Raw genomic sequence first — 14363 nt, forward strand, 5'->3', positions numbered from 1 at the left:
GATTTAACATATAAAAAGATTCTACTTACTCATTTGATGTAAAGTGTGTATACACACACACATACACATGTCGATTTATGTAAGTGATGATTACATAATTCACTCTAGTGTTTTAATTGGTACTATGTGACAAAAAGTCTGAGAAATTATATACACTTAATTGAATGATTATTTGCTATTTACATAGAAATATTGTATAGAATAAAATATCCATATTTCAATTCTAATTAGTCTTACATATTTCATGAGATTGGACATCTGTTTAGGGGGTTTTATATCTCTCCAGTATAGAGATTTTATTACAGTGTGGTAATTATTATGAAACGTTTTCTTTTTGTGGGGGAATAGGTCAGGTATTCACTAAAAACCTTCAGGGATATTTTAACATTCAGTAATATTGTTGATAATACAAATTTTATTTTTTTAACGGAGTTTAGCTTGTAGCTCTGATGGATGAAGTAATTAGGTTAAAAAGTTTGTATTTTTTTCATGATATATGAGTGTCATAATTGAAAAACAAAGAAAATGTTAATGTAAAATTATGAACTGTATGAAATCCTATTAATATCTTAAAATATACCATTGACATTTAAATCAAGTAACAGGGGCACTTGGGTGGCTCAGTCTGTTGAGCTTTGGCTCAGGTCATGGTCTCAGGGTTCATGGGTTCAAACCTCGTATTGGGCTCTCTGCTATAAGTTCAGAGCCTGATTTGTCCCTCTGTCTCCCTCGCTCTCTGTCCCTCCCCACTTGCACACATGTACATTCCCTCTCTCTCTCAGAAATAAATAAACATTAAAAAGTCATGTAACAGGGGCGCCTGGGTGGCGCAGTCGGTTAAGCGCCCGACTTCAGCCAGGTCACGATCTCGCGGTCCGCGAGTTCGAGCCCCGCGTCAGGCTCTGGGCTGATGGCTCGGAGCCTGGAGCCTGTTTCCGATTCTGTGTCTCCCTCTCTCTCTGCCCCTCCCCCGTTCATGCTCTGTCTCTCTCTGTCCCCAAAATAAATAAACGTTGAAAAAAAAAATTAAAAAAAAAAAAGTCATGTAACAAAAAGCATTTATATGCTTTGGATTTACAGATAAGTCAATAATTTTTATTATTAATGTGTTTTAAGTTGTAAATATTGAAGCCAACTTTATTCTTATCCTTCTAAAATGAAGTAGCTTTAGTTTTCTTTCCAGTAAATATCTTGAAATAAAATATTTAGGAGACTATGTTTTTAAAAAATCTTTGATTAATAGGAATTGGATATGGTTAAGTAAATATATTTACATTTTCATATAAAATAAATTAATAACTCCTCTGTGTAGTTAAGATTTGGGTTTGCATTTCTGCCATACCATGTGTATACTGTTATGCCATGTTATAGTTCAAAATGATTTGATGATGTACGATGTCATAAAGCCTGTATTTGACAAATGGCCCTTTTCAGTTTCTTGGCAGTACAGAAGTGGAGCAGCCTAAAGGAACAGAAGTTGTAAGAGATGCTGTGAGGAAACTAAAGGTAGGGCAAGCCCTCCACATATGTGTCTAGTGTATTGATCCTGTCTTAGGTCACCAGTAGACTGATGGATATTCAAAGCGTGAATAGCTCTGTGGCAGGTATAGCTTTGTCTTTTTAAAAATGGGCTATTGTAAAAAAAAAAAAAAAAAAAAAAAAGAAAGAAAGAAAAAAGAAAAAAAATGGGCTATTGAATAAATATCACCAGATCAGGGAAACATATTTAACAATAAATGTGAATACACAATATATTTTCTGAATGTGGCACATTCTTCCTATTTTTCCATAATTTCTCATACTCAACAACAACAAAGTGGCAGTATTCCCTATGTGTTGACCTTTGGTAGCTCGCCTTTACCTCGCTTGGAAAATGTAGATGCATGCCCTGACTTGAAAACTAGTAATGGCGTAACAACTGGGTCTCATAGGTAGGATATGACATCCACCAGCTGGAAGTGTAGAGTTGGGAGTTGATTACATGGGGAACTGGTGAGACCAAGAGAGAAGAGATATTTAATAAGCAACTCCATACTCACAATCACATTTCCTGAGAAAATTTTCTATTAAGATGCCTCATATCATAGCATGTTTTTCTAAGTATACCCCATCCCAAAAGAATTATCCCCATGTTCTCATGGAGATAATAAGATGGGAAAAACCCCTTCAACAGAATTCTCATCTTTATCTCATTAAGAAAATCTAGCATACCACTACTTTTTTTTTTTTTTTTTTTTTTTTTTTTTTTTTTTTCAACGTTTATTTATTTTTTTTTGGGACAGAGTGAGACAGAGCATGAATGGGGGAGGGGCAGAGAGAGAGGGGGACACAGAATCGGAAACAGGCTCCAGGCTCTGAGCCATCAGCCCAGAGCCCGACGCGGGGCTCGAACTCACGGACCGCGAGATCGTGACCTGGCTGAAGTCGGACGCTTAACCGACTGCGCCACCCAGGCGCCCCACCACTACTTTTTTTAACAAAATGTATCTCACAATTTTTTTGGGAAACAATCCTTCCCTAACTTTATTAGTTTAGAGATCATCCGGTTATTTGACAAGAGAGCTAGGCCTTTGATTGTGCCTGGCAAAGTCATAGACGTAAAGTGTCATTTTTCATTGAACATGTCCTCAGTTGGAATCTACTGAGTGTTCAAATTGAGAAAAAGTTAAAGCGGAATGGCATGTATTCTGGGGGAAGAAAGTAAAATGGATAATACTTACATCTACCCATTGTATATGTAAATAATTTACTAATGCTTTCAAGTAAATATGCTAAAAGGTTCCAAGATGATATGTGTCCCATTTGGTAAAAAAGTGGACTAGGCAAGCATTTCTTTCCACCACTCATTAGGTAATAATTCAGCTTGCCCTGTTTAGCCAGTACTTTTAAGCACTAATACAGGATTAACAAGGTTGCACAGTTTATGAACAACATTTAGGATAAGATTCTATTTAAATGTTCAAAATATTGCAAACTTGTCATGAATCCAGCTTCAATACAGTCAGAGTTTTTTTTATAGAAGAATAATAGAATTTATACTTAATGTGTCTTTGTATCTAGGACATTCTTTCTTCAGTCAGCGCAGGTCCCAAACCAAAAAGATTCAACTACATCATGACTAGATAAAATGTAGAGGCATTTGAAATGAAGTGCTTTTAAACAGTGGCTAGTTTTTCTACATTTTTGTGAGAATTTATTTGCAGTTCTGTGTCATTTCAAATTTGGAAATGTACTCTGTTAATAAAGGAATGTGATTTACAGTAAGAATGCAGTATAGTTTAAAAATGCATGTTCACATGATAATTTTTGCCTTTCAAGTGTCTTCCAAAATAAATATTTAATGAGCAATTTTTACACTGCTGATTGCAAAAATTTTGTACATCAGGAAAGTGTGTTTAAGGGTAATGATTTTTAAATAAATTAAAATGGTTAAAACAATGCTCTTTATTTAATTTTATTATATATACATATATATATATATATATATATATTTCTTGGTGTCAGAGGTCAGAGGCTACAATTCAAAGCCTTCAAGAGTATTTACATTTATTTTAGAAACGTAGACCTGGGCTAACCCTGGCTCCTCTTTAATTCTGTTGTCATGTAGAAATGGCCAGAAGGTGGTGCTATGGTTCTACCAAAAACAACAGCAAAAAATTTGTTCGTAAACTATATTTTGTGTACACATCCCCCATTTTAATTTCCTGCTTCTTTTTCTTAAATAGGTGTATTTCTGGCTGCCTTTTTATCTATTATAGTTCAGTATTTTGTTTTATTTGCCACATAAGTTAATATTGTATTTATATTTACTCAGTTTTCAAAACTGCAATATTTTATGTACGGGTTTCTGACAGGAACTTAAAATTTAGCATTAATATAAAATGGAATACTTAGAATATTTTCAATAATGTATTTTATCATGCTTTTATGTTTAATTATGCCTACTTATTTTTTGAGAAAAATTTAAAAATTTTGATTTTATTACATACTACTTTTCTATCATTTTGTAGAGAATTTGTATTTATACTTTAAACATTTTTCATAAATCAAATAATTTCTATAAGTGTTAAAGTTTTTACTTTCAGGTTTCATATTGGCCAAAATAACACATTTTCTATTTTTTAAACATGTTCAACTATTTCTATTTCTTAATCATGTTTTAGCCTAAGATTTAAGAAATTGCCAAATTTTCCAAAATGTCATCAAATGTAAAAAATGTAAAAAACCTTTCAACTTCTACATATTTAATAGTATTGTTATTGTAATGAATTTTATTTTTAATAGTGTTTTATTTATTTTTATCAATACAACTAGTACAAATGTCAGAGGACTCCATATATTTTTTAAACAGTCTGCTTATGATGTTTACATGTGGATGACAATTGATATATAGATCCAAAACTTCTTAGTTTCCTTGGGAGATAAGCAGGGAAGCAGCATTCCTGAACCCCAGTTTTACAGGAGAGATACCTTACCTCAATACAGATAAATTAAAATTACATGAAGCTACCTCAAGGAAGGCGGACTTGGGAATTGCTGCTGAGTTCTGTTAATCTTGGTCTTTTTCCATTCAATGTCACTCTTTCTATGTAGCTTAGCACTATTTTTGTCTTCATAACCAGTTATTTAATTAATAAAATGTTTAGGGCTTAGTTTAATTATATACATACATACATACCTGATTCCTCATAGAATCATTAGAACATGCTTAATTAAATTAATTTACAATAGTTACAACGAGAAATAGTATCTCCGAATATTTGATACACAGTAATAAATTCATTGGTTTCCTTTCCTAATAATGTGTATTCCCTTAGCAGGACACTTAGATTCATTTTTTTAAAGTCCTCTGAGAAATACATAGAAATAGTGTGATTATATTGAAAGCCAGTAGAGCTCACTGTAAGAAATGTTTTACTTAGTAGTGACATATACTTAACCAACTACTTTATGAACTTCAAGAAATGCTTTATTTTCCTCCATCATTTTATGATGTTTTTATTTATGTTTTGTTTTCATTTGTTTGTTTTCAGGATGCTTAGGGTTTACCCCCTTTAAATATTTTTTATTGGAATATTATAGGCAAATTTTGGTGGTAGATCACTATTAGATGACCAAGAAATGAATCCACTGAAGCAAAACTGGAAAGGAATTTGCAAAAAGGCTTTTCAAACATTAATATTCACAAAGTAAATAGGGAGACAAAAGAATGTAATGTAAGCAAGAATGATGAGCATGTCTTCAACATGTAAAGTAGAAATATTTTGGAACACATTTAAGACGTCTGTCAGCAAAACAGACTTCGAGTGAGAGGGGGCATGTAAGCTACAATACAGTAATCTTAGATTTCAGAAGGAAAAAAAAGGACGGGAATGAGACTATTTATATTCTGTTTAAGATATAAAACGATAGAGCAAATACAACCTTAGACATAATTGTTTACAACATCTGTGCAACCATTAAAGCTAATGACCATTATAAACCTTGATATACATGAAAACAGAACTGGGAGGTTTTTCTTTTTGTTTTGTTTTGTTTTTTAAATACAGAAAATGTGTTGTGCTTTCTTTTTCCTGGCAGAAAAGAAGTCACTCAGTAGATAAGTTTAATATTAGTAGTTGCTCTGTGATAGACTTTGGGAAAAAGTAAAAGAGGTCACAGGAATGGTTGTGTCTAGATGTGGAAAAGGCCACAAAAGCCACTGCTCATTGTCTTGTTTCTGGAAAAGAGCTGCGCCTTGGAGGCCAGCTGAGCATCCTTCTGCAGCCCGAGATGGGAGTGGCTTTGTTCAGAGAGAGGCTTTCACAGAGATAGAAGCGGCTGACTTATTTTGTAAGCCTTCATATGTGAAAACCCTCAAATTGTTTTAATTATACCAATGCAGGAAGGACATTATGAAGGGAAAATAAACAAAATTAATCTACTTTCTTTGGGAGAGAGCTGGAATAATTTTTAAAGATCTGAAACAAAACATGTTTCTTAAAGACATACAAAAAATGGTTTGGCACAAATTCGTCAAATTCATGTGCACAATGTAAGACTTCTGGATACAAAAAAAGAACTGCCTACATTCATAGAACAGGACAGATAGCAAGCTAAAAAATTATACCTCACAAAATGAAATAAAACAAATGGTACTCCCCCACCCCACCTCCCATATTATTAGGCAGACACTTTAAGACATTCATGTATGCATTAATTATAATACTCTGATGGCAGTGCAAAGCCATGAAAAGAAAAAAGGAGCTTTTAACCACTCTGTGCTCCAGGACTGAACTATACCATGTGTATTCACATCTGTCCTAAATTAGAAATGCACAATGCAAATAAATATGACATACAAAAGAGGACTGAAGCCCCACCCTGCCTTACATATAATCTATTTTGAGTCAAGTTAGGATGATCCATATGCTGAAAAAATGTTATAATACTAGGGAAAAAAATTTTAAGCCCTAGAAGAGGAGTAAAAATCCTATTTTTTCAATGTTTCTTTCCAGTTTGAAAGATAAAGGTAGGAGGAGAGTGGAAGGAAGGAGAGTAGTGAGAGAGTAGCATTCCCAAAATAAGACATTCAGTAAACTTTGAACTTCAGATAAACAACAGACAATTGTTTAGTGTAAGTGTGTGTCCAAGAAAATGCATGGGACATACTTACACTAATTACCATATATGAATTACATGTGTGTGTGTGTATACACACACATATATGTGGAGGGTAGATGTGTATTCTAAAAAAGAAGCTGGTTTTTTTTAATTAACCATTTAATATTTATTTATTTATTTATTTATTTATTTTTAAAAAAATTTTTTTTTCAACGTTTATTTATTTTTGGGACAGAGAGAGACAGAGCATGAACGGGGGAGGGGCAGAGAGAGAGGGAGACACAGAATCGGAAACAGGCTCCAGGCTCTGAGCCATCAGCCCAGAGCCCGACGCGGGGCTCGAACTCACGGACCGCGAGATCGTGACCTGGCTGAAGTCGGACGCTTAACCGACTGCGCCACCCAGGCGCCCCTAACCATTTAATATTTAAATTTAACTGGGCTCCTGTAATTTTTTCCATCATTAGATCTGGCAATGATGGGAGAGAGGTAGAAACTCCACCTATAAAGTGCATGAATATTGGGATTTTTTAAAATTTTATAACAAAACCTAACTAGCATTTGCATATACTTACCAATTCAACAAGAAGTTACAATAAATACTACCATGCAAGCATTAGGAAACTATTTAGGTTTTCAAGATACTCATAACTCTAGTCCGAATCTAGTTCTCAGTATTTTAGCTGGGATAATTACCTCAATTCATAGCTTCAATTTAAATATGGTATTCTGTCTCTTTTCATTCATTGATTTGTTTGGGTAGGATGGATACCAAATGAGGTATCTGGAAATGACAAAGGTGGCATATCCAGCTCTGGTGAACTGCAAGTTCTCTAAAGGTAGTTTAAAAAAAAAACAAGATCCACAGAAAAATAAATCGGTCTTTGCTTATCTTCCCACAGAGTTTTCATTGTCTTAACTAATTCGTATGAATATAACTGTTTAAATATAATGAAAGAAGTACATTAAAAAAGTTCTTAAAAAGTTATTCAATATCAATCTGATTTTAGTGATAGTAATGGTAGATTATTATGATTATGAAATATTTTCAAGCTATATGGGGTTTAGAAAATACTTTATAATGGCTAATAATTTATCTAATGAAAGTCCAACACTGAATACAAACTTTGTGCTTATTCTCCATAGAAACAGAATTACAGTTTTCTGAATAATTTTTCATTTGTAGTTTGCAAGACATATCAAGAAGTCTGAAGGCCAGAAAATTCCTAAAGTTGAGCTGCAAATATCAATATATGGAGTAAAAATTCTAGAACCTAAAACAAAGGTAAGGCTTCTTTCTGAATGTCAGAAGCCCTCCAATCTTTCCTTAATGGCAGTTATGTACCTATTTCAATAAATATTTAAAATTGCTTACCAACTGGAACTGGTTAGTCCTCAGTTAATGACACTTTAAAATTCTGTAGGATTTTTAAGGGGAAAAACATCTTTTGGGAGTGCTTCCAAAGTGGTCTGTTCTTCAGCCTGTGTTTGGGATGGAAGCGTATTTAACAGTGTTTGGTCTTGTTTTCAGTGTCTTTTCCTTTGTGTGCTGTGAAAGAGATGTGTGAAGTGTGGTTCACTGAGTATGAAAGGAAACAAAAGCTGTGTGTTGTTTATTAAAATGTTTTGGACTGCCTCTTATTGCCCGTGGACATAATCAGTGTGTGTTAGTTTCCTAAGGCTGCCATGATAAAACACCACAGATGTGGTGGCTCAAACACCCGAAACTTATTTTCTCACAGTTCTGGAGCCTGGAAAGCCAAGACTAAGCTCACAGTGTTGGTTTCCTCTGAGGCCTCTCTCCTTGGCTTGCAGATCGCTGCTTTCCTCCTGCCTCTTCACGTGGTCACCTGTGCACACACACCCCTGGTATCTCTGTGTGTGTCCAGTTTCCTTTTCCTATTAGGATACCATTCAGATTGGATAAAGGACCATCCTAATGGGCTCACTTCAATGTAGTTGCCACTTTCAAACCTTCTCTTCAAATACGGGCACATTGTGAGATATGGGGGGCTAAGGCTGCAGCACATGAATTTTGGGGGAATAGAATTCAGTCCATAATACAGCATAAACTTAAAAGTTCTTATATTTAGAGCCCTTTCCCCTGTGAATACAATATAATCTATTCTGTCTTCAAATTAATTAATATGGATTTGTTAGGGACTGAATTGTTTTTAGCCAAAATTTCTATGTTGAAGCCCTAAGCCCCAATGTGACTGTACTTGGAGATAGAATTAAAAAAAATTTTTTTTAATGTTTATTCATTTTTTTGAGAGACAGAGAGAGAGGGTGAGAAAGACACACACACATAGACTCCGAAGCAGGCTCCAGCTCTGAGTTGTCAGCACAGAGCCTGATGTGGGGCTGGAACTCACAAGCAGAGACCATCATGACCTGGGCTGAAGTCAGAGACCCAACGGACTGAGCCACCCAGGTGCCTCTAGAGATAGAATTTTTTTTTAATGTGTATTTATTATTTTTGAGAGACAGAGAGAGAGAGAGCATGAGCGGGCAGGAGCACAGAGAGACGAAGACATAGAGTCTGAAGCATGCTACAGGTTCCAAGCTGTCAGCACAGAGCCCGATGCCAGGTTCAAACCTGCGGGTCTCAAACCCATGGACCGTGAGATTATGACCCGAGCCGAAGTTGGATGCTTAACTGACTGAGCCACCCAGGGCGCCCCTAGAGATAGAATTTTTTAAGGTAATTATGGTTACATGAGGTCTTAATGAGGCCTTAATCACACTAGGACTGGTGTCCTGGTAAGAGGAAAAAGAGACATCAGGGATATGCAAGCACCGAGGAAAAGCCATGTGAGGACACAATGAAAAGGCAGCCATCTGCAACCCATACTGAGAGAGGCTTCAGCAGAAACCAGACCTGCCAACACCTTGATCTTGGGCTTCCAGCCTCCAGAACTGTGAGAAAGTAAATCTCTGTTGATTAGGCCACGCGGTCTGCGATATTTTGTTAGGGCAGCCCTAGAAAGCTAATACAGTATGTTATTCACCATGCTTCAGAATTATTGTTTAATAATTTTGATAAGACCATGAAAATAAGTTGGGAAAAGCCAATTAACATTCAACTTCAATTCATCTTACAAATATATGTTGTCAATGCTTTCCTCTGACACCGTGGCATACTTACTGACAAAATTAATTCGATCTGAAGGCCTAAGGAAACCCTGGCCTATAAACAGATTATGAAACCATTTTTCATGGGTCTGTAACTTGCCATTGATCGCTTCATCTATGTGCGATGTCTGATGATGTCTTGCTCTTCAAAGTGTGGTCTGCAGACCAACATGATCAGCTTCACCTGGGCGCTTGTTAGAAATACAGACTCCCAGGCACATTCCAGACCTACTGAATCGGAATCTATACAATTTAGGAAGTCATGCAGGAATTCTACGCACCTGAAGTTTGAGGTTCTGGCGTGGTGCATAGTCTGCTTGTAGTAGCTCTCCTTTTCAAACTGTAGTCCATGGAATACTTGCGTAAAAAATACCTGACATTTGCAAAAACAAGTTCTGAGGCCTTATCTTAGCATGCTGAATCAGAGTTTCCATGGAAGTTTTACATTTTTAATATATGTGAGGAGAACTGGACTGTGGCATGGATGTAGCCACAGTTATTGTCCAAACTACAGAACAATGGCATTCCTTCATAGTTCTCAAGCCATGAATTTAAGGCCTCCCATAAATATCCTGTTTAATTTCCTCCCATGAGCCGCACTCAATATTAAATAAGAAACAAAGAAATAGAGACTTTTCTTTGGTGATGGCTCTTCCCCACTAACCGCTGCTGAGGTAGCTAAAAGAAAAGATGTGGTGAGAGAATAGTCGAAGGTCTATTTAAGACCATAATGGAATATATATAGTTTACTGGGAAACAGAGTAGTTGAAAATGAGGCCTAATTTACTGAACAGGTGGGTTGACTCAGATTACTTCATGAGGCAAATGGTGGTTACGAAAGAATAGTGGGCTGAGGAATAAGTTACCGAGTGACAATGAAACCAAATGTGTAGTCTTATTTGCAATTAAAAAGAAAAGCAGCCTTAGTCCTGCATTTCCATTTGTTTATTTATTTAGAGTGAGGGAGGGGCAGAGAGAGAGGGAGAAAGAGAATCCCAAGCAGGCTCCATGCTGTCAGTGCAGAGCCCAACACGAGGCTCAATCTCATGAACTGTGAGATCATGACCTGAGCCAAAATCAAGAGTTGGATGCTTAACCGACTGAGCCACCCAGATGCCCCAGTCCTGCATTTCCTTTTTTTTTTCAACGTTTATTTATTTTTGGGACAGAGAGAGACAGAGCATGAACGGGGGAGGGGCACAGAGAGAGGGAGACACAGAATCGGAAACAGGCTCCAGGCTCTGAGCCATCAGCCCAGAGCCCGATGCGGGGCTCGAACTCACGGATCGCGAGATCGTGACCTGGCTGAAGTCGGACGCTTAACCGACTGCGCCACCCAGGCGCCCCCTGCATTTCCTTTTTTAAAATTAACTGGCTATACAGTGGCAAATGATCAGTCAGAACAGGTCATTTGTGTTTAAAATGTCTCGTAAGCCATGTAGATCTCATAACAGTTTTAACGTATATGTGTATGTAATCAATAATTAATTCAATTTCTTACGTGAATGTTTAGGCCTTGTTAAGCACACCATGAGAGAAGAAGGGCTGATAATGCACTTTATGTGTCATCAACATGTGTTCTTGTCCTTTTTTATTTGAGTCTGCCCATACTGTATCCTAGGCTATAAAAATTTCACCAATACTGGAATATATAAATTATAGTCTACTAAACCATTCTCCTATTACTGAACATTTAGAATGCTTCAGATTTTTCATCTGATATAAAATTTAAATATTTAGAAAACTACAAATATGATTAAATGCAGTGTACAGAGGAAACTTTATTGTTTAGAATTGACAGTTTAGGGGCGCCTGTGTGGCTCGGTCGGTTAAGCATTGGACTTCGGCTCAGGTCATGATCTCATGGTTTGTGAGTTTGAGCCCCGCACCAGGCTCTGTGCTGTCAGCTCAAAGTCTGCAGCCTGCTTCAGATTCTGTGTCTCCTCTCTCTGCCCCTCCCCAGCTTGCACTCTGTCTGTCTCTCTCTCTCAAAAAAATAAACATTAAAAAAAATTAGAATTGACAGTGTAATAATGGCAGATCCTCAGAAGAACACAAAATATAAAGACAAAAGTTCTACAAGATGACCTAACTAACATGTGGGGGTTGGGGTGTAAAAAGAGAGACAGATGGATTATGGAAATGCAAATATAGTTCAGTGTTATTAGTTGGTGATTCTAAAGTCCCCCATAGTAAGTCCTCCAGGACCATGAGTTGCCCATTGACAGCCTGTCAACCTTATCACTCTGTTATCTAAACTTTTGACTGTCAGATGCACAAGCCTCCCCTAACCTAAATCCCATTTACAAAACATCAGTGATGTGGGATTCAACCAATGTGATTAGCCAATTGACTTTTGTTTCTTTTTTTTTTTTTTTTCAACGTTTATTTATTTTTGGGACAGAGAGAGACAGAGCATGAACGGGGGAGGGGCAGAGAGAGAGGGAGACACAGAATCGGAAACAGGCTCCAGGCTCTGAGCCATCAGCCCAGAGCCTGACGCGGGGCTCGAACTCACGGACCGCGAGATCGTGACCTGGCTGAAGTCGGACGCTTAACCGACTGCGCCACCCAGGCCTCCCACAAATACTCAAAAATATCATATTTTGCCTTACCCAATCAATAGCACCAAAGCTTTTCTTCCCTATCCCAAAGTCTCAGTTTCTATAATTAATAGCTAATTTTCAAAAGACCCAATTGAATTTTTCCCTAATAGCATAGATTTTCCAAGATTTTAATAGAAAAGAATCATCTCTTTTTTCATTGCTAACAAATCAAAGGGCAATCTTGGGGGTCTTAAAATCTTTGAAATATCTTATAAATTCAATTGTATTACATTTGAATAGAAAACACCTGACTCTTCACATATATTATATAAGAACATAAGAGTATCTGACTCTTCACCAATATATTGTATAAGAACGTTAGAGTACCTGACTCTTTACCCATATATAGAATGTACCGTTTTTTAAATCTTTTAAAAAAAGAAACAAACAAAAAAAACGATTTACCAGCTTTGCTGAATATCAGTAGCCCTAGGAGACTCCTGAGAATGCTGGTTGCTGGAGTCCACTCAGGATTTTCAGATACAGAATCTGCAGAACTAGACTGAGTGTCTCTATCATAAGAAAAAAAAAAAAAACTAAAAACACCTGTTCATGTGACTCTGATACAGCCTGTGTGCAGATATGTATTTAGGAACTACTATTTGAGGAGACCTAAGTGAATCAGAATAAAATCTGTCATTCATTTTATTTTGGTATATTTATTTTATTTAGTCATAATTAAAAAATATTATGTTCCTAAAGTAAGTTTATTTATAGTAAAATATACATGTATGGGGCAGGATTTAAAAATTCATTGTTAATCTAACATGGACTTCATAGAAAATAGGCTCTTTTTCTATGCCATTTGGATGGATGAAAATAGAAGTGAAAAGCAATCTCAATTTGCTCCAATATCTTTCCGTCTGTATCTTTTCCCCTTCCTGCTTTTCTTACTTGTCCTTCAAATGAGGATTATGCAGTACTGAAAGAGGTGGTATAGGTGAATTGGGGATTTACTTATTTTTTGTTCCAACTCCAATAAAATACTGTAGTGTTAAAGTTTAATTGTGTTCTCACTGTGACATTGTGTTCTTGAGTCTGTCCTGTCCCTTCAAAAATTAGTGCTACATTTAAAATTCATATCTATCACAACAAAAAATTCACTAAAATAATAAAATTGCAAGTTTTAGCTTTTCAGTCTTCTTTTGTAGGAAGATAACTCTGCTAATTTAAAGAAAAATTATGATGATTCTCAACTGTTATTACCAAAGGCTATCTGTGACCATACTGGTTGGTGAGTGAACAAGGGACTGTGTTTTACCACCGGCTTATGTAAATGGTTTGTTTTCATGTTACTTGTGATTTCTCCTTCAAATGGAAAAAAAATGAATTATCTGTCCATATTATATAGTAATGGTATTTCTTCTGTATATCATTAACATGATTTTTTTTTAATGATTATTTTTGAGAGAGAGAGAGTGAGCATGAGCTGGGGAGGTGCAGAGAGAAAGGGAGAAGAAGAGAATCCTAAGCAAGCTCCTGGCTGTCAGCACAGAGCCCAACATGGGGCTCCATCTCAGGAACTGTGAGATCACGACCTGAGCCGAAATCAAGAGTTGGATGCTTAACCAACTAAGCCACCCAGGTGCCCCTATCATTAACATGATTATACAATTAATAAACTGGTGTAGACCTGATGTCAGCATTTGGGAACTAGTGTGCCTGGGTATTGTTTGATTGACTATGTTAACATTAAAACAAAAGTAAAGTCTGTGAGAAACAGACTGGTCATTTGGACAAAGTATACAAAGACAGTCTCATAAAATGTGGTCATTGTCCATCTTGGCACTAATCACAAGAAAGGAGAGATGTCATCAGAGGCCTCAGTAAGTTGAGCCCCTCTTTCTGGCATTGTTCCTTCCTGCTGTTGAAATGGATGGATCAGGGGCACCTAGGTGGGTCAGTTGGTTAAGCATCCAACTTCGGCTCAGGTCCTGATCTCACAGTTGATGAGTTCGAGCCCCACGTCGGGCTCTGTGCTGACAGCTTGGAGCCTGGAGCCTGCTTCGGATTCTGTGT

The 14363-nt window shown here is 36.6% G+C and overlaps 1 protein-coding gene across 12 annotated transcripts in view; it reads left to right on the plus strand.

Moving 5' to 3' along the window:
* The window catches only part of GULP1 (GULP PTB domain containing engulfment adaptor 1), a 773858-nt gene that overhangs the window by 715197 nt on the left and 44298 nt on the right, over nt 1–14363 (plus strand). For all 12 annotated transcript variants that reach the window (XM_086719114.1, XM_086719112.1, XM_086719122.1 and 9 more), the window contains 2 exons: nt 1435–1506; nt 7790–7888. In XM_086719114.1, coding sequence (XP_086575240.1) covers nt 1435–1506; nt 7790–7888 — 171 coding nt within the window. The remainder of the gene's footprint in view (nt 1–1434; nt 1507–7789; nt 7889–14363) is intronic.

The sequence above is a fragment of the Puma concolor genome, chromosome C1 (assembly GCF_028749965.1).
Source record: "Puma concolor isolate L17-30 chromosome C1, mPumCon1.1.hap2, whole genome shotgun sequence".
In the NCBI taxonomy this organism is placed as follows: Eukaryota; Metazoa; Chordata; class Mammalia; order Carnivora; family Felidae; genus Puma; species Puma concolor.